This window comes from Sesamum indicum, linkage group LG3 (assembly GCF_026168435.1).
Source record: "Sesamum indicum cultivar Baizhima isolate 11 linkage group LG3, ASM2616843v1, whole genome shotgun sequence".
Lineage (NCBI taxonomy): Eukaryota > Viridiplantae > Streptophyta > Magnoliopsida > Lamiales > Pedaliaceae > Sesamum > Sesamum indicum.
Window position 1 is genome coordinate 262,599 of NC_142659.1, and position 20,937 is coordinate 283,535.

Below are 20,937 nucleotides of genomic sequence, written 5' to 3' on the forward strand. Positions count from 1 at the left end.
AATTAGATTATTAATTAATGGATGGGATTAGGCAAGTTCCAGTAATAATTAAGTAGTGTTAGGACATATGTGTGTGTGTGTGTGTGTGCGCGCGTTGTTGTTGAAAAAACTTGAGTTCAATTATTTCTACTCAAAGTCTATGGGACTTTAATTAGACTTTGAAAATATATAAATTTCTCTTTGTTTTACGCTACCACAGAGATTTTGGACATCATCCCATTAATTCTTCACACAACATATATATATATATATATATATATATATACACATATACACACACACTCTTCATTCATACTTGTGATTGGATTAGATTAATTTCTTTTTCTCTGGGTTCTTAGACTATTTCGTACGAGAAATGAGAATTAGAACGACAGTGAGCAGGAGGCTAATTAGGATTTGTTGTAATTAATTATGAGTGATTTCTTAATAGTCCAAATTATATATATTAGGGTTGCGAATAATGAGAGCAGGATTTCGTCCATGAAGGTGTTGTTCATATATGTATAAGTATTTAATTTAATTTATTGTATAAAGAAAATGAAGAGATGGAGGAATTGAAGTGTTGTAAGTGGTGGGAGCGGGACACATACGTGTGAGTGTGAAGGAGAATCCGTATAATTTATTATGTTTTCTTGCTTTACTTTTGGGCCTCCAGTCTCCTTTTGGGGAGTAACTAAGGTTTTTTATTTTTATTTTCTGGTTGGAATCCCTCTGGAAACCATATCATCATCAAAATTATACTATAAATTCTATCATATTTTTTTTTTAATATTTTCCCTTTCACACTAATATCTCTAATAATTATGTATATGTATTTCCATTCACTTCCTTTTCCTTTTTCAGATTAAGATTCTAAGCTTTAATTCAGAAGAAATACAAATACTTATATATTTATTTTTTGTTATATTCTCTAACGTGTTTCTACAATTATTCTCTACTTAATTCGCTACTAATTTAATTATATTAAAGAGAGTTTATATTACATATATATAAGTCATCAGGCATCAAAGTTTTATACCATATCAATTATGATATTATGGGTAAGATCCATTTTACTCCTCTGTAATATCCAACATGTTCAGATAGGTTCTTATGATAAAAAAAAAAAAAAAAAAAAATCACAAAATCCAATGTAAAATTTTAAAAGGTACACATTACCACCTCTCCTCTAGAATTGTATCTCATGTGCTAAATATGGGATTAGGTAAGTATTTTTTGGCCTTAAATGACCAAACTCCCCTATTTTTAAATTAGACATATTTTAAAAATATAATATAAGTTATATTTACATATATAAAAAAAACCTAATAATATATAAAACGAAAAAATAGAGATAACTCTCCGACGAACGAGAGATTAGTGGTGGGTGAACTGTCAAAATGCTTGTCGTTGGACAGGCTTTCCAACAGTGGTAGACTCGCTCCAAGAGATGGTCGGACGGTGGAGAAAAAAGCGATAGAAAATGGGAGCGCGAGTTAGGATTTTTTGAGCAAAAATTAGATATAACTCGCCAATAGATTGGAGATTTTCAGTGGGTGAGGTACCAAAATTCTCGTCGTTGGATGGGCTTCTCAGCGGTGGTAAGCTCGGGCCCAAAGGTAGTCGGACGGCAGAGAAAAAAGCGATAGAAGATGGGGGACATGGGTTAGGATATTTTTTAGCACAAAAATTTAGATAACTCCCAAGGGATTGGAGATTTGCAGTGGGTAGAATATCAAAATGCTCGCCCTTGGATGGACTTTCTGACGGCGGTAAGCTCGCCTGGAGAGGTGGTCAGACAACAGAGATATAAGAGAAGGAGAAGAAAACTAAATTTAGAATATAGACATACAAATATATATATATTAAAAAATATATAATTATTTATATATTAAAATAATATATTTTAATATTTTATAAACATGATAAATTTGAGCCACAAATTTAGATGAGATTAAATATAGGTCATTGATTTAAAAAGGGTATTTTTATCATTAAATATAGGAAAATAATACGTATTTTACCCATGAAATTATATATATTTTGCTGACTTGAAATAATTTGTACGATTTAATGATTTCAAACTTAATCCATATATTTCTTAAAAGAAAAGACAACAGTAGTATATATCAAAGAGCTAGTGGCAGCTGATCATATGTGAATTAAATTAATTAGCCCACATTAATATATATATATATATATATAATCTCTCTCTTTTATAAAAAAAAAAGTTATGGATGAAGGAATTAAAGATGGGAATCACACAGTTTAGGGTTTTAGGCATGATGATCATTATTATCAATGAGAATAAAGTTGTATAATTAAGGTAAGCATATGCATGAATGGATATCACAAGTACAAACTTTATTAAAATGCATCTCAACTGGATAAACACAATCACAAACTTTACACTCACACATATGTATATAAATACATCGAGAAACGATGAATCTCACGTGCAAGAAACCTATTTGTCCTTTTTCAGACAGTGAAAAAGTAGTTAATTACAATGGTATCACACGCAGATGTAAAATCGCTTGGATTTGTGGCTAGAAACATAGTATATCATGTTTGTTCTAAATGATGCATGTATATATGTAGGGAAAAGCTTAATGATTTGGTTAAATTGGGCATCTTTTCTATGGTACAAAAATGGGAGTAAGATGCCAATTGGTCTGTAAATATGCTTAACGCACTAACACCACCAAATGGGAACACTAAACACTTTTTTGTACGAAATGATGATGCTTAGCCCATGAAAATGACAATAAGAAACACTAATACTATAAAGTTGTTCCCTACCACACAAGAACTTGGGAGACAAAAAGGAAAACACTTTGTACTATTTGATTCATCATCTGCTGGGAGGTTAAACAAATCAACACCTCAAATCCAAACATAATCATACTAACATAATTAATGCATAACTTAATTATGTTAATGATGTTAAACAATCCAAATCTAAACATATAATGATAATAAGATTAAGCCTAATTTTGATCAATGTAAAACATATAATTCTTACATGCATGTACATATGTGTTAAAATAAAAACCATTAGATACTTGTTTGAAATCGATCCATAAAAGCTTGTTTCAATTCAATTTATAAAATTTAACAAAATCAAACTTGAGCATAATATTTTGTTCGATAAGCCGTAGAGTTTAGTTTGAACTCGATTTGATTAGTACATGAATAACAAAATTAATATACTTTAAATTATTAAATTACTAGAGCTCGTTGTCCATATTTGATTAAGATTAAAGCTTGTTTGAACTCGATCAGATTAGTAATAAAAATCAAATCCAAATGTAATTTTCAAGCTCGATAATGATTTCAAATAAGCTTGAACAATGATGTGTTCTACTCGACTCGAATCGTTTATATTCCTAGGCTTGAGGGCAATAAAGGGATTTTAACCTTAAAAAGATTGAAAAAAAACACTACACAACAGATATTTCACCTTTACCAGGTGAATAATGAACGTACAAAGAAAATGGAATGATAAATATACTCATTAAGCAGGCGTACTAGAAGAAATGTGATATTCTTTTTTGTGGTTAATTACCATAGTTAAAAGTAAAAAAAAATACCTGCGGATACTAACTAACCACGGTTGTACAATAGTTATTAGCTTTTATTTCTGCAAATGAAATCAAAATATTTGCCACATTTTTTTTTTACCCGTGGCAAAATATTTGAGGTATAGATAAAATCATACCAAATATTGATTAACTATGGTCAGAACTTATATTTCCGCATCACTATTATTTGATCATTGTAGATAGCGTTGATTTATTATAAATTTTATTAAATTGTGGTGATTTATATATCTTTCTTTCTTTTTCTTTTTTCTTTTTGGTTTGTAGTGACTCCTTATCTAAAAGCAAATTTAAGATTGAATTTAGTGTGTTAGAAATAGACATTAAAATGGTCTATGCATTTGAAAAAAATTGTGGCAACCATTCAAAGTGAGAAGTTAGAAGGTATGGGGGAAGCAACTACGTACCATCACATGATCAACTCTAATTAATCCCAATTAATTAAAGAGAAGTAGCTTAGGCCTTCTGTATTTGTATTTTGATGCATGGGGTAGCCCAGCTGAATTAATTAGGAGGATTTAGAAAATCAAATATATATATATATATATATAGTCATAAAATATATTAATAAAATTAAATAGTAGAGGTGCAGGCCATTTAATTTCACTTTTCTCTCCTCTCCTCCCTCTAATAATTATTAATGCATCTTTCTTCATGACTGCCTTTAAATTTATTATATATGTATAGTACTCCATCACCACAAAATAATTCCGTGTATAGTCAGAAAATTTCATTTTAATTCCACTCTAATAAAATTTATGGTGAGTGTTAAAGCTAAAGTGGTAATTAAATAAGAATGGTCCCTAATCCCTTCCCTGTAGCTGTATATATACGTTTACGAGAAAATGCAATTTATCCCCTATTAATATGAGAAATGAAAAAAATAAAAAAAAATTATCCTCTTATCTAAATCGTGGGTAGAGGATAATTTAATTCATTTTTTAAAATAAATGAGATATTTATTAATACATCTCAAAGGGATAAATTTTATTTAACTATATACGTCATGTCATGTCATAGGCACCAATTCTCCAAGTACACCTACAATTAATCAACATTAATTCATAGAATAAATCACCCCATTTTACTAATTACGTCACATTCAGTACTACTACTTCCCCTCTAATTATTCATTAATTATTTAATTAGTTTTAATTCCCCTTTTCCTCTCCTCAACGCATTCTCATTACTTCCTCTTAATTAATTCCCTAAATTACTTTTTTAACTATTTAATTATATATGCAATTCCCACAATTTTTAACTTCACTCTCTAATTAATATCCCCCAAACTTATTACAAACTGGAAAACAACTGCTCTACATATGATAGATAATTCTTCAGTTTGTCATTGAATACAGGTTAATCGTGGTGAATAATTATTATTAATTGTAGTTAAATAAAAATTAATGAAAAAAAACTTAGATTAATATCCACTATATATGAAAATTATTTTTGTCATGATAAATATTTTAGCCACACTCATAAAAATCTTAACCAACAGTTGTTGTCTGATTGTAGTCAATAAGATTATTTACTACAGCTATTTATTTTTAATTATGACTAATCTTAACAGCATGTGGGGTTTATAGAAATTGATATTGTTGTTATATAGAGTTACAATAAGATGATGTTTGTGTAGGTATATATATTTTTCTTATCTAAGATATGATATATATAATTCTTCACCCAAAATCAAAAACAGGAAAGTATGTAATATAATAGATTATTACACTCTATTTTTTTTTTTGTATAAAGTCTAGAAAGGTGCAATTGATGAATAGAGTGGGAATAGAAGTTGGTAGGTGATAGATTAGCCAAAGTATATATATTAATTAAGGGAAGTATGGAAAGGAAATGGAGGGCACCCATGGATCGGCTATATTTATTATCTTAATTAATGCAGTTTTAACTTTATATTATATATATAATATATGGGTTAATTTTGTAATATAATAATAATAATAAATTATTCCTCTGATGAGTTTGTTTGCATAAACCAAACAAGAAAAACCATCAAATGAGAAAATTAGAATATATAATTTATATTTGTAAATAGTTGTAATGGAATAGTTTGTGATTCATAATTAAGCTTCAAAGTCAAGCTCTAATTAATTAAGCTATACACTCTACAGCGTCCATTGATTAATAATACACTGCATTTCTCTCTCTACATATTGTGGAAATGTAGCAAAATCCAGGATGACAAGTGACGAAGTCAAAAATTCCATCACAACTGGATTGGACAAAGAAACAAGTACTGAAATTTAAAACAAAAGAAGAGGAATTGGGAATTTCCACACAGAGAGAAGAGAAATATAAGAGAGTCAAAGTAAGAAACTTGAAAGCCTCCCCACTCGTTAACTAATATAAAAGAAAGAAAAGACCTCAAATAGTGTGTGGTTAATTAATTATAATAATTAAAACAGCAACCCAAAGGGAAGTCCCGATTGCGGCTTTGTTGCCACTTTCCTTCTCTCACATGCTATTGCTATTGCTATTGCCACCTTTTTTTCTTCAAACCTCTCTCTTATAATTCCCCCATCTATCTATCTATCTATATAAACCCCCCCCACCTTCTCTATCCTCTTACATCCTCTCTCTCTCTCTCTCTCTCATATATATCCCACCAATTGCAAATTCAAGATCAAAGAGTTGTTCTCTTCAATATCATCGTCATCATCATCAACCTTGTTTCGATCAATCATCCATCCCTCCATCCATCAAGAAAGATATGGAGCAAGGTGACGGTAGTAGAGTTGGAAACGTGGACGTCCAAAGTGAGGAAGAAAACAACAACATGGACCTCAGAAGAGGGCCATGGACGGTTGAAGAAGACTTCACCCTCATCAACTACATAGCTCATCATGGCGAAGGCCGATGGAATTCTCTCGCTCGCTCTGCAGGTCTATATACACTTCTTTCATTTCTTTCTTTTTTTTCTTTTTAAGAAAATTATCTACTTTACCAATTTATATATATATATATATAAATTACTTTTTGTCTTAATTAATTCTCCCCCTTCTATATATATATATATATTACAGGTCTGAAAAGAACTGGGAAGAGCTGCAGATTGAGATGGCTCAACTATTTGCGCCCCGATGTTCGACGTGGGAATATCACTCTCGAAGAACAGCTTTTGATTCTTGAACTTCATTCTCGATGGGGCAATAGGTATACATACATACACACCTTTATATATATATATATATCATCTATTTCAAATAAATCTATAAATTCAACATGATCTTAATAATTATACATATATTGTTTGTGGGGGACGCGCAGGTGGTCGAAAATTGCTCAGCATTTGCCTGGTAGAACCGACAATGAGATCAAGAATTACTGGAGGACACGGGTCCAAAAGCATGCTAAGCAGCTCAAATGTGACGTCAACAGCAAGCAATTTAAGGACACCATGCGTTACCTCTGGATGCCAAGATTAGTTGAGAGAATCCAAGCTGCCGCCGCTGCCTCCTCCACCACCGCCACTACTACTTACCACATCAACAACCAAAACAGTAGTAATCTTAACATGGGTCAGAACCAGATTTTGCTGCCACACCCGAATAATATCGGCGGAGTTCATACCTATACGCCGGAAAATTCCAGCGCCGCCGCATCCTCGGAATCCTTTGGGACGCCGGTTTCTGAGCTGACGGAGTGTTACAATAACTATCCAGCAGTTCATAATAGTAATAATCAGGGAAACAATCAAGATTATTATCCAGCGAATCAGCTTTCTTATGGCGATCAATCTCTGACCAGCCCCACCGCAGGTTATAATTTTAACCAAGGGTTGGATTTTATGGAGCAAAACAGTGAATGGATGGAGGGCGGAGATGGATCAGACAACTTGTGGAATGTTGATGACATGTGGTTCTTACAACAGCAATTCAACATCAGCAACGTTTAAAACATGGAACATTAATTCAATACAATAATCCAGTCCAAAAGGGAAAAGCACCCAGAAATTATTGTTTAGGTTAATTTGTGGAAACGAACAGGATTTTTTTTTTTTTTTTTTTTTGAACTTTCCATATTTTTCTTTTTACTTTGTTTTACAAATTTAATGTAGTTCGTGGGGGATAAAATTGTAACTCAATCTGCAGGGTTTAATTTTGACATTATTAATTCTTTGGAATTGACTATATATAATATCCCAATTCTGTTGTTTTAATTACTACTACTATATATATTTAGTTAAATGTCTTTGTTGGCAGTTAATTATTATCATAAATCTGAGTAAATTATTTTGTATACATTTGGAGTTGTGGGATTTTGGCATTGGGGAACTGAAGCAGATCCGTTTTATTTCCAGATTAAGGAAAAAAGGTAGCACCCCAATCATTAATTAGGGACGATATCCAATTCCAATATATATATTCTTAGTTTATAAATTTTTATATAACAAGAAAATATCAGTGTGATAAAATTGATGCTATTCTTCCAAATGCGCAGTGCCTTACAACCTTAATCCAACCATATGCATATATGAATAAAACTTGTCTTAATTATTGCATAAGCCATGGAACTACACAATTATATGGTTGTTGTTTAACTTTATATCCTGATTCTATACTTTTGTGGACCTTTTTAAAAGTAATAATACCAATATATATTACTATTAATTCCTTTGGTTTTCTATTATATGAACAAAGATATAATCTTTTTATTTTATAAATATATCAACTTTAATTAATTAATTATTTATGTATAACAAATTTTATCATACTATATATATATTGAAATTACAGATATTAATAAACATTCGGATAATTACAAGTAGGATTGTTCACACTAATTACAACAATTCAAATCAAACTTTACAGCTACAAATGGGAATAGTATCGCCGGTAATTGACGATATCCACCTTTTATATATATATTGCAGATGTCGAAATTCAATAGTTGAAATAAATTCATCTATCTATCTATATATGTATGCTTTTTATTTCATTTTCACTGAAAATACTTTAGCCAATTGGGGACCATACCACATTAATGGACACCAAGGGCAGGCAATTGTTAAGAAATTGTAGGGATTGGAAATATCGATGAGATACATATATGGGGATGGGGGTGGGGGTCAAGAATTGAAAACGTACGTGCGTGATGGAATTGTACAAGATCACTATGTACGTACCTCAAATATGTAAAACCAAAATGGATATAAATACAAAAATATCATATACATATATATATATATATAAGGATGGCAATGGGATGAGTTTGAGTGGACCTGAAACCTATTTTATAAATATATATATAATAACAAAATTTTAGATATCAATCATAAATAATATTGTTCATGGCCTAATTCAAATAGAAAAAATAAAATTTCAAGTATAAATGAAATTATTCATAACAAAATAATTCAAACAAGTTATAGTAATTATAGATTACTTTCTTCATCTTCGTCCTTATTAAATATTATGGAATCATTTTTCAATTCATTAATTATTGATAAATAAAATAATATAATTTTTGTTAGTGTTTATTCTATCAAAATAAAATAAAATATATATATATATATATATGTATTAAATTGGCACCCGTATGTTTATACATAGAGTAGTGAGAGAAAGTAAGAGAGAGAAATGAAGGGTAGGGAGCGTGGCGGCGGGAAAATCTGTGTAAAAAATTGTAGGCAGCGTGCGTGAGTATGTATGTACATGTGGAGAAGGAGAGAAGGCATCGTCGCAACGCAAGTGGTCCTAAGAGTGAAGACAGGTTGCGGAGCTTCCACGTGTGCATTCAATTGCGTTTGGGCTTCCATTCCTCGTCGACCAAATCCCACTCACCCCCCTATACACCTTACTATCCATGATGTCATTTTAACACTCCCAATATTAACGTTGTGATGATGTCCTCTTCTCGTAATTAATTATCTCTCTCTCTCTCTCTCTATATATATATATATAAATATATATCGAATTGAAAATTATCTTGGGATAATATTTTTAATTATTCATATAACATGATCTTATATATTATAATCCCAAGAGATTAGAAGGTTTTAATTGTTTTGTTGAGTCACGTCCCATTACTTATATCTTTTCAAATTTTAAAGCTTAAACTCATCATAATTAATATTTTTTTGTGGGATTTATTTAATTTTAATTCAGTCCTTGTAATTTATAAAATTGCAGTCCAGATTCAGTTGCAATGCACTATTTAGCAGGGAATAATCCATCATTGTCGATTTTTTATGATACTTTAATGTCACATATATTTGTTCAATTATCACGTGCTCCTTTTAAGAATTAGAAAATATATTTAAATTAAATTATAATTTAAATATAGAACACACATACTAAATGTGATACAAAATACAAATCAATAGCAGGAAAAATGTGAAAAACAAGAACAACAGTGAACTACATACCTCTGCAACCTACAATTAACTTCACTACAGAAAAGTTAAATTTATGATGCAAACAATGTATATATATATATAGGGTGAATAGCAATTTATCCCCCTGTAATATTAAAAATGAGCACATTACCCCCCTATGAAAAAAATATAGCAATTTACCCCCTTATACTTTTTAAAATGAAGCAATTTACCTCCTTATACAGGGAGGTAAATTGCTTCATTTTAAAAATCATAGGGGGGTAAATTGTTGTATTTTAAAAAATACAGGGGGGTAAATCGCTATTTATTTTTTCATAAGGGGGTAATTTGCTCATTTGTGATATCGCAAGGGGGTTGCTTGCATTTTTCCCTATATATATATATATATCCACTTGATGGTGGAAAAATTTGGTCATTATGTTGTTTTTGTATCAAAATAACTAGATAAACAGATCTGAAAAGTGTTCACATTCATTGAGCATGTATATATACCGTATTTAATGAACCAATTATTACAAATAATTAAATACTTAAAGCAGTAAATACCAAGACATGAGTTGTATACCATCAACTCATTACCAATTATATTTCTCAGTCTACTATACTGGCATCAGTTAGTTCACAGTCATCATCTTGATACTCCATGAGGTCCTCTTCAGGATCCTTCTCCGGTTTGTCAGGTATCATCTCAGCCAGTTTGTTTATGTGTTCTTTGAGATCGACTACTTGATCACAGAGTTGTTGTTTTCCTATTAAAGTTGTTCAATTTCATCCTTGTGATCTGCCTTCAGTGCTCCAATCTCCAATTGGAGAATTGTGTTTTTGCGATTCAATTGGACAACCTTCCGTTCGGCCCATTATTGGTAATAAACATGTCTTGATATATCGCTTCTATGTTTTTCCATTTCATCATGACTATTTCTCATTTATTGTCGTAGTTCAGCAATAAGACTGGAGAAGTGCTCATTAGGATTTGATGATAGCGGATGGTTGGAGTTGATTGGAGACGGTATATTAGCTGAATAATCTCAAACTTAACCGAATTGCGATTTTAATTACTTGCCTTGAAAAAAATAAACGCCTCGTATCAAGTGCTTCGGGTACAACGTTATTTTTCCTAGAATAAGACAGTTATAATTCTATCGATTTTTACATTATACCAAAGAATACCTCAAAAAACACCCATAAGCTCGTTGCAAGACTTAAGCTCAAATTTAAAAAATTGAGAGTGAGGCCACGAGAGAACACAAGCAAGAGCAGATAGATGGTAGTAATGTGAGTTTGTAGTGTTGTGTATCAAATGAGTTTCACCATCAACCTTTTGTAGTCTTGATTAGCAGCTCCCCATTGAACCCTCTTAGTGCAGTGTTTAAATAAAAATTGTAACACCCCTTCTGCCAATAATGCCATTTAAACAAAGCATCAATTCCGCCAATCATGCCATTTACACAAAACCACATGAAGATTAAGAAAATCAAATTTGATTTGATTTCAAAACATACCATCTGCTGGGTTTGAATTTATTTTCCAATTGTTACAAAATAAATCCAAATAAAAATAAAATTTTATTTTTCAATTGGTACAAAATAAATCTAAATATTTTTATTGCAAAAAGTTATATCCTGAAATTGAGACAAAAGCCCATCACGTTTTTATCTTTTGTAATTATTCAGAAGTTATAATGTTAAAATAAAAATAACTTAAAACATGATGTCCTTAATGGTTTTTTTACATTTTATTATATTTTGTGATTCCTTCAACCAATTATTATATTATATTATCACAAATGATATCACACATATAATACGTTAAACCAATTGCTATATAATGGATAATAGATTTAGTTATCATTTTATTTTCTATCCCACCAAAAATCATGCCTAATCTTATCACACGAACCAACGAGGTCATAGTATAAAACATATAGGATTAATTATAAGAAAAATCCTTCCAAAAATATAAAATTACATTTTCCTCCAAAAAAAAATTTAAAATTACTCCTACATCCCTTTCGAAAATTCTCTATTTACACTCGACCCCATTTCGTTAAGATTTAAATGAAAAATTACTGAGTTAACAAAAAGATATATAAATTTTTAATTTTTCTCCTCATTTCATATTTTTATATATATTTTTAAACTTAAAAATGAATAGATGTATTATCTATATATGAGTAAGATTAACATCATTACATTTTTTTTTCTTAAAAGTATAAAATTATTACACATGAATGTCAAAATAAGGGGTAAATTTGAAATTTATGTATTTTTTTTTTTGCTAGTGTCAATACTTTTCATCCAAACTCGAATAAAAGATAGTTAGGTATAGACAAAAAAAATTTAAAAAAATGTAATTATGTATAATTTTAAAAAATTTTAAGATAAAAAATATATTTCGCATTTAAAAGAAGAAATAGGTGTAATTAATCCTAATATATATATATATATATATATATATATATAGACACACACCTAGGAAGCAAATACTAATGCAGTGCACAACTGCATGATGATGAGTTTGTTGGTTTTTCCTTTTAACGATCCATAAATAATTGTTATATTTATATTCTTATCTTTGTCAAGTCTTCCATCGTTGCCACATGGACGAATTTGGATGACTTCATCTCCTAGGAACTTTTGACAGGTGCCACGTGGAAGACAATGGGGTCCTATTCAATATTAATGTGGTTTGTGAGTGACTGCACAGCCGTCTCAAAAGTGGTGGATTGCTATCAAATATCAATAAATCCCTCCTACTGTAGTATTTGGGAACCATTATATTCTGCTTTCTTAAAAATTTGATATAATTAAAAATTATTATTATTATTTTATTGTAGATCAAATATATTTTTTTAACTAAATTATTTTTATCACAGTAAAAATATACATTTTCACATACATTAACGTATAAAAACATATAAAAGTAATTTAATCATAAAACTAGGTATAATTAATTGGACGAAACTTAGAGGGAAAGAAAGTGTAATTATATACCCCTATTATTAATATAAAGGTGGAGTTTCAATGAAAATATAGAAAGGAACCTAGTTATGTATGTATGGAAAGTTGAGTGTGGTTTATATGAATTTGTATTGGTATGAATTATAAGCGGATGAAACTAACACATATTAATGATAATATTATGTATAATTGGATAAAAATTGAGATGAGCAAAGGCTAATTATGAGAAATGCAGTGTGGGTTTTTGATGAAGCCGTAAATGTAATAAATAAATGAATGAGTGGGCATGTGCAGAAGCCTAATCAATCACATCATCCATACGCAAGGAAAAAGTACATTTGCAATTAGTACCTTAAGTTTGATGTATAATACTCTAATTAGTACAATTTGCAGTTAAGTGATGGATGTGGTCTCTCATCCCTTCATTTTCTTCCTTGAACATTTCCTTTGCGTGGAGGTATTGGAAAGACCCTCTCAGCCACATGATACATCAGATCATGAATTAATTAATTAATTATATAGCGGATTAATGATTAATTAATGATATATATATATATACACATATGTGTGTGTGTGTGTGTGTAACCCCTTCCAAAACTCCCTTTATTTGTACAGAATGTCTTCCCAACCCGTAACACATTTTACAAATCCTAACTTTGACTTTCCACTATTACCAATTCTATGTTTGCATCTACATTCATATGCATCATTCAATCCTATATATTATGAACAATTACGGAGATATTAAGCTAATTAAGTGTGTTGTTCATCACGTAATTGGTAGCAATGATCACTAGTTAATAATTCTATAAAATTGTTGTTAATTAGACATATGCAGCTTTCACGCACTACCAAACTGATGCATCATTTCAATAATTCATAATCAAACCAAAATTTGCAAGTTTGTTAGTCTTGTCATAATCATATGTGTATTTAGATGGTACTAATTACTGAGTTTTAATTCTCAACAACTATCTTAATAATAATGTGATCGAGACCTCAAAAATTAGTTTTTTCATTAGACAACAATCTTAACTCGAATTCCATAGACTCTCTCTCTCTCTAACCTTAATCTTTGCATAATTTCATTTCATTATATTAAAATGTTGACGGGTGCATAACATATACTGATGATGCATTAGTTGACTTACATGGTATAAAATTAATTAAGAGACATGCAAGAAAATAGTTAATCTTAGGAATTACGCGTTTGATTAATGTCAAACCTTTTTATTTAAATAAAAAAATAAATAAAATTGTTTGTCGTCCTCTAGAGCTAGGACAAACTTATGTCTGCATCAATTTCAAAATTATGACTTTCCAATCAATTTAATTATAAACTTGTGTTTAATTAATAGTCAACTCTTTCACTTCATTAGTGGATGGTTCAACAGTCAACACCAAATACTAACTATAACAAATTAGGCCAATCATTTAGATTTAAATTTTTTAATCACAAGTTTTAAAAAAAATAATATTATATATATATGTATATATATATATATATAATTGTGTAACTAATGTTAGTAAGAAACAGGTAGGATTACAAGCTTGATATGGCATTGCAAAAGTAATATATATATAATTAGTGGCTAATCCCTTGTTTATTTGCATACCTAAATAGCTAGCTAGAGATTATTATAAGATATTTTTAAGTTGAAAAAAAAGGGATGAAGGTGGTGAGGATGAGATAATTTATTATTATTAATAATGATGGATGTTGGATATATAATTATTTGGAGATCGAATGTTTGTCATTGCTTACGTCCACTGTAATATTCAGCGTGAAGAAATTTGACTAAAAACCACCATTTTTAAGTTTCTGGATACTGCTTATTATTTCTTGGAATAGTTTAAGTTATTGGATATTGGATGGAATATATATATAATTACTTTGTATTTTATAATCTAATAATTAATGGTGAAAAGAGCAAGTTGCATGCTATAGTGCATGCCTGCTCATAATATATATATCACGAGGTTCTTTCTTCAGATGGTTGATTAGTGAAAAAGTAGTCAACCAAGTCTAACTTACACAAATCTAGCTCACATTCAATTTGAACCAATTATATGACAATTACAATACACTTGTCGTGTAATTGATGTACAATTTAGAAAAAGTGATCAATCACATAACAAATATGATACACTTGCTTTGTGATTGGTTTTGATTCGAGTAAGAATTTCTTCTAACTTACTTAGTAAAATGAAACCCCCATAACTTAATACTAAACTAATTTATTTTATGAACTTGCAATCGAATTAAAAAGAAATAAAAGCTATTCCATTTTTTTACACGTGCAAATTGAACATCGTTGCAATATAAATAATGATCTAGATTTTGTTCAAATGAAAGCTATATTTGAACTTTGAAATAATTCTTTGTACCCATATATTTTAGATTCTAGATCCTACCCATATTTAAAATACTTATTTTAGTGGGTATGGGTCTGGATCTGAATCTAACATGATTTAGGCGTATTTCAACAAATGTGTAAAAGAGAAAAATTGGTTCTGGTATGGCTACTTTGGATATGCATCATATTTATTTTTTGGATGGACATTAAAATGGGCTTAGTCAGCCCATTTATAAATGGGCTCTCTTTTGGGGCCCAATTTGAAAGTGAAATAGACATACATGTGATGTCCCAACTCCCGAAAAAAATCCTGTCCTGTGTTTCTCCACATTTACGCACATTTTAAAGTTCCGTGTCAGAACCGACTATTCTGACCCACCACTTTTCAACTATTTATCTGAAAATGACAAAACAGCCCTCGCCTGGCCCTTTCACATATTTCCCACATTTTCCACCGCTCTATCTCACTTTTCTTTCATGGATAATTTATTACATCCAAGTATATGTATATTTTTTTTTTTATTATATATAATTTGAAGAAAAATGACAAACAACAATTGACCCCTTCTTCTCTACCCATCTCAAATTCATATCTCGTGCACGAAATTAAGTAATAGATAGATTTTTAATTTTTGAGAACTAAAGAAAATTCAAAAAGCGTGGTGTCAGGGTGAGGGTGAGGTTAAATATGGAATTTGATACATTTATCCATTTGTGTTGTTTGTACCATACGCATCAATTGCTTGAACCTTCTTCCCACATCATCATCTATATATATGTCCCTCCACCCCCACCTACTTTTTCATCTCATTTCTCTCACCTCTTCTACAAACATCTCTCATCTTCTCAAGCTGTAAGTCTCTTTTCTTCTTCAATTTCTTTCATTTTCCTCTTGTATTTGTTTGTATACTTAGGTTGGAATAGGATCCTTATCTGTTAATTACATTTTACTATATTAACAGACCTGTATATACATAATTGTTATTTTAGCATTACTCTAATAAATCTCATTTTTACCAACTCAATACCATATTAAAGTATATTGAGACTATATCTTAGGTATAAAAATCAAATCTTGGGTATAAGACCGGCTCTTCTGGTCTTAAATTCTCAAGTCTTTTGTTTGATTTTCCCAAAAAAGTTGGGTCTTGAGTACAAAGGGTTGTGCCTTCCATTGATTACGCGCAAAAGGCTTGATTCTTGGACTGAATTTTAAGATATTATCAAGAAAAATGAAGACTGGGAGTAGCATTGGGATTTCCAGAATGAAACCCTGTTGTAATATATTGATTCTTGGGAGAAATTCATCTGTGTTTGGATACCCGCATCCTAAAGGGGGTCATTTTACTGAATATAATTTGTCGAAATCACAGTCGAAATCGTATTGTTTGATGAAAAACAAGTGTTTTTATAGCATTAAGATATTAGGATTTAGGAGTGTCATTGACTCGAATCGGAGGGTTTTTTGTGGCTCTGGTTCAAATTGGGGTCAGTCTAGGGTTCCTTCAGTTAATTGGGGGGAGAAGAACAATAAATTTTTAAGTGTAATAGCAAATGTAGCTTCAAATACTAGGAACCATTCGAGTTCTGTTGAACCCCGTGTAAATGAAAATAGCTTTGAGAAGATATATATTCAAGGTGGTTTCAATGTGAAGCCCTTGGTAATTGAGAGAATAGAGGAGGGTCAAGACTTGGTTGGAAAAGACGAAGGAGTAGAAAAGGAACATAAGTCAAAGGTAGACGATGGGGCAAATGCAAGTACGGATCAGTTTGGTAAAGCCGAGGTTTTGGAATCGAAACCCACGAGACATTTGTCGGAGGTGGAGAAGGAGGCTTGGGAGTTGCTTCGAGGAGCTGTCGTGAACTATTGCGGAAACCCTGTTGGGACCGTAGCTGCTGCTGATCCAGCTGATAAGCAGCCGCTGAATTATGACCAGGTCTTTATTCGAGATTTTGTGCCTTCAGCTCTTGCATTCTTGCTAAATGGAGAGGCGGAAATAGTGAAGAATTTTCTGCTCCACACTCTGCAGCTACAGGTGACTGCATATATTCTTCACAAGTTTTGATTCTTTTTCTCCCCAGGAAGTTTTAATCTATCTGATGACTTTGGTTTATCATGTTTATGAAGCTCTTTTGTAGTCTTTGTAGATAATTTGGTTTTTCCAATTCATTATTTGGGTGTGGATTTAACTTATATTTTTATCTTTTTCCGAGTAGAGTTGGGAAAAAACTGTAGATTGCTACAGCCCTGGGCAAGGGTTGATGCCAGCAAGTTTTAAAGTTAGGACTGTGCCTCTTGATGGACGAGTTGGAGAATTTGAGGACGTTTTGGATCCTGATTTTGGTGAATCAGCTATCGGGCGAGTTGCACCTGTTGATTCCGGTATGGTTTACAGCATATCTTTATATGCTCTGTTGTCAAACTTTATTGCCTAGCCAAATCTGTCTGCATCTATATTATTTGAATATTCCAACTGTGTTTTCCGCTCTGGCAGTCACTTCCGTATCAGCCATGTACTAGTTTGGTGTTGAAGCACAGAAAATATTATGAATTTTCCTATATGATATGCTTATCACTTGGGCAGGATTATGGTGGATTATTTTATTGAGAGCCTATGGGAAACTCACGGGGGACTACACATTGCAAGAGAGAGTGGATGTGCAGACTGGTATAAGATTGATACTAAATTTGTGTTTAAGTGATGGCTTTGACATGTTCCCGACTCTCTTGGTCACTGATGGTTCCTGCATGATTGATCGGAGAATGGGCATCCATGGCCACCCTCTTGAGATCCAAGTGAGATAATCTCATTCCGCCACATGGATTGAAAAACTTAAACATGTGTTTTGGTGTACTCTTTTATAATTTTTTGCATGTATTATGGGCTCAGAGATCAGGATATAAGCATTTTGACCTCCCTATGAGTTTTAGAAGAAAAAAAATTAACTTCTCTGAATCGAATCATTGCTTGTTCATGATAAGCATGTTACGGAGTTACCAGTCGGGGGAAAAGCATTTTGATGGTTCTTTATAGTGTTCAAGATACCCAACTGTTCTGTCTCTTGAATAATGAAGAGGTCTACACATCCTACAGCTTTTGTATAAAACTAACCTATTGTAGCACACTCGATACATATGCATACCATAAATTTCGTTATATTTATTGAATTATATGAAGGAGAACATAATTAAAATAAAAAATTGATCATAACTGATCCTTTTTAAAATGTTCTTTTATTAATTTTTATATGCATGAATATGATATTATTGATCGAAAATGTTAAAAAGATGGTCATTTTGGTAAGAATATCAGTCAATGTACTTCCCTCCCTCCCCCCACACTTAATAAATAGTATATATATAATTAGAGAATTTCTAGCTCTTTCTTATGTCACACTCACACAGCTACCTAGGTTTGAAACCCAAGACTTCCCGTTGGAAATCTTGAGACCAAGCGGTTGGACTGTACCTTAGGAGATGAGAAATTTCTGGCTCTTGGCCATGAAAGTTCATTCTTTGATTGGAATCCCGGATCCCACATAATCGTACTTTTGTCTGCCTCATGTAATGTATCCTGTAGCATTATTCGATCCGAGTTCCATTGACAAGGTGATTTTTATAAATTAATCGGCTTTACTCCACCTTGCAGGCTTTGTTTTACTCTGCTTTGCGCTGCGCGCGGGAGATGCTCACTGTGAACGATTCAACCAAAAACCTTGTCGTGGCCGTCAATAACCGACTCAGTGCGCTTTCATTTCACCTGAGAGAGTACTATTGGGTAGACATGAAAAAAATTAATGAGATTTATCGTTATAAGACGGAAGAGTACTCTACGGAGGCCATCAATAAATTCAATATCTATCCAGATCAAATACCTGGTTGGCTTGTGGACTGGATTCCTGAGACTGGTGGCTACTTTATCGGCAATTTGCAACCTGCTCATATGGATTTCAGGTTTTTCACTCTAGGAAATCTTTGGGCCATCGTCTCATCGTTGAGCACGTCCAAACAGAGTGAAGGTATTTTGAATTTGATCGAGGAGAAATGGGACGATCTTGTGGCCCAAATGCCTCTCAAGATTTGTTACCCTGCTCTGGAGCACGAGGAGTGGCGTATAATCACTGGAGGCGACCCTAAGAATACGTAAGACAATTGAAAGTGTTCTCCATCATATTCTACTTCATTACAGCTTTTCAGAACTTTGATCAATTTTACATTTCTGCAGCCCATGGTCATATCACAATGGTGGATCATGGCCAACACTTCTGTGGCAGGTATGCTATTGAAGTTTCAGGTGGTTAGGTTTCTGTCTTATAATAGCAGAAGATAATGTGAGTAATGTGTTCTGGAGTTGCCTCATTTTCCTGTCTCTCAAAAGTTGTCATTTGACATTTCAGTTCACGTTAGCGTGCATTAAGATGGAAAGGCCAGAGTTGGCTAGAAAGGCGGTTGCTTTGGCTGAAAAGAGGCTTCCGGTTGATCAGTGGCCAGAATATTATGACACTAGATACGGAAGGTTTATTGGGAAACAAGCCCGTCTTCACCAGACATGGACCATTGCTGGATACCTGACCTCAAAGTTACTTTTAGACAATCCACAACTGGCCTCTATACTGTCTTGGAATGAGGACTATGAGCTGCTGGAGAATTGTGTTTGTGGGCTCAAAAGTGGGATAAGAAAGTGCTCCCGCCTTACCGCCAGATCTCATGTAGCCGCTGAAACCTGACCCTAGTGTGTGGTAGGCGGAGCCATGTTTAGCAGATAAGCTAATTTGATTTCATCTCGTATTGCTGTTGGAAACATGACTGTAACGGCGTTGTTGCTTAGTCTATGACCTAATCTGATTTTATACTGAAATTATGTTGAAATTGGGAGTTACATTAGTGGTAATCATGTTGAACATTTTCAGCTAATCAGTAGTTGGTCGGATGATTGAAATGGCTGTGCATTACCTTGTGACCAAACTGTTATTAGATTGATCACAAAAATGAGACAGTGAAAGGGTGAAACATAAGAGCTAATACAAAGAATTCATTGATCAAATGTCAAAGTGGGTTTTTTAGAGGTATAAATATAATGGTTATTGGATGAGTTCTCTCCCAAGACTGAAATAAACCATATCCATCAATGCTCAATCAATTTCAACTCCTCCCTTGAAAGATGAGTGCGATTGCAATGTATAAATAACTTGGTTTTTAATACAACATCCAGATAAGAATTTGATCAATTTGATTGGATTCAATGGATTTCAACATCGACCCAATTCAAATCTTGGGACAACATCCAGAGGTGGCCAAAAATTTGAAATTGGGACATTCGGCCGGATTAGTGTTGGCAAACACGTCCTACAGTGTGTTGATATTGATAAGGTGATGTCCATGTTGTCCACAATTGCCACATAGCTCAGTCCCACTAATTCTAAATATACTATTATAAAAGTAATATTTTTTACTATACCAACGATTTAATATTTAAATTTATTCTTTAATTCATTTTTTTTCTTCAAAAAAGTTTGGTTAAAATACTAATTTTTTTTTTTATAATTTCTTAATTACAATAAAATAAAATTCTCTCAACTCACAGCTTTATATTTTTCTCTCACCTTCCCATGTGTTTTTTTCCCTCACAAATTTTCGTTCTTTAAATAAATCGACGATTGTAACGTACTTTTTCTCTCTC

At 32.0% G+C, this 20,937-nt stretch overlaps 2 protein-coding genes across 2 annotated transcripts; both read left to right on the forward strand.

Moving 5' to 3' along the window:
* Positions 1–6,157: 6,157 nt before the first annotated feature.
* Positions 6,158–7,725, forward strand: LOC105156826 (transcription factor MYB108). The gene is made up of 3 exons (XM_011073056.3): positions 6,158–6,484; positions 6,626–6,755; positions 6,870–7,725. The coding sequence occupies exons 1-3, from the start codon at positions 6,313–6,315 to the stop codon at positions 7,495–7,497; spliced, it is 930 nt and encodes a 309-aa protein (XP_011071358.1). The 5' UTR covers positions 6,158–6,312; the 3' UTR covers positions 7,498–7,725.
* An 8,333-nt stretch (positions 7,726–16,058) lies between these two features.
* On the forward strand, positions 16,059–20,196 carry A/N-INVC (Plant neutral invertase family protein). Its single transcript, XM_011073057.3, has 6 exons — positions 16,059–17,292; positions 17,474–17,639; positions 17,842–18,053; positions 18,907–19,400; positions 19,483–19,531; positions 19,655–20,196. Exons 1-6 carry the CDS (start codon positions 16,489–16,491, stop codon positions 19,982–19,984), a joined length of 2,055 nt encoding a protein of 684 aa, XP_011071359.1. The 5' UTR covers positions 16,059–16,488; the 3' UTR covers positions 19,985–20,196.
* Positions 20,197–20,937: the final 741 nt, after the last annotated feature.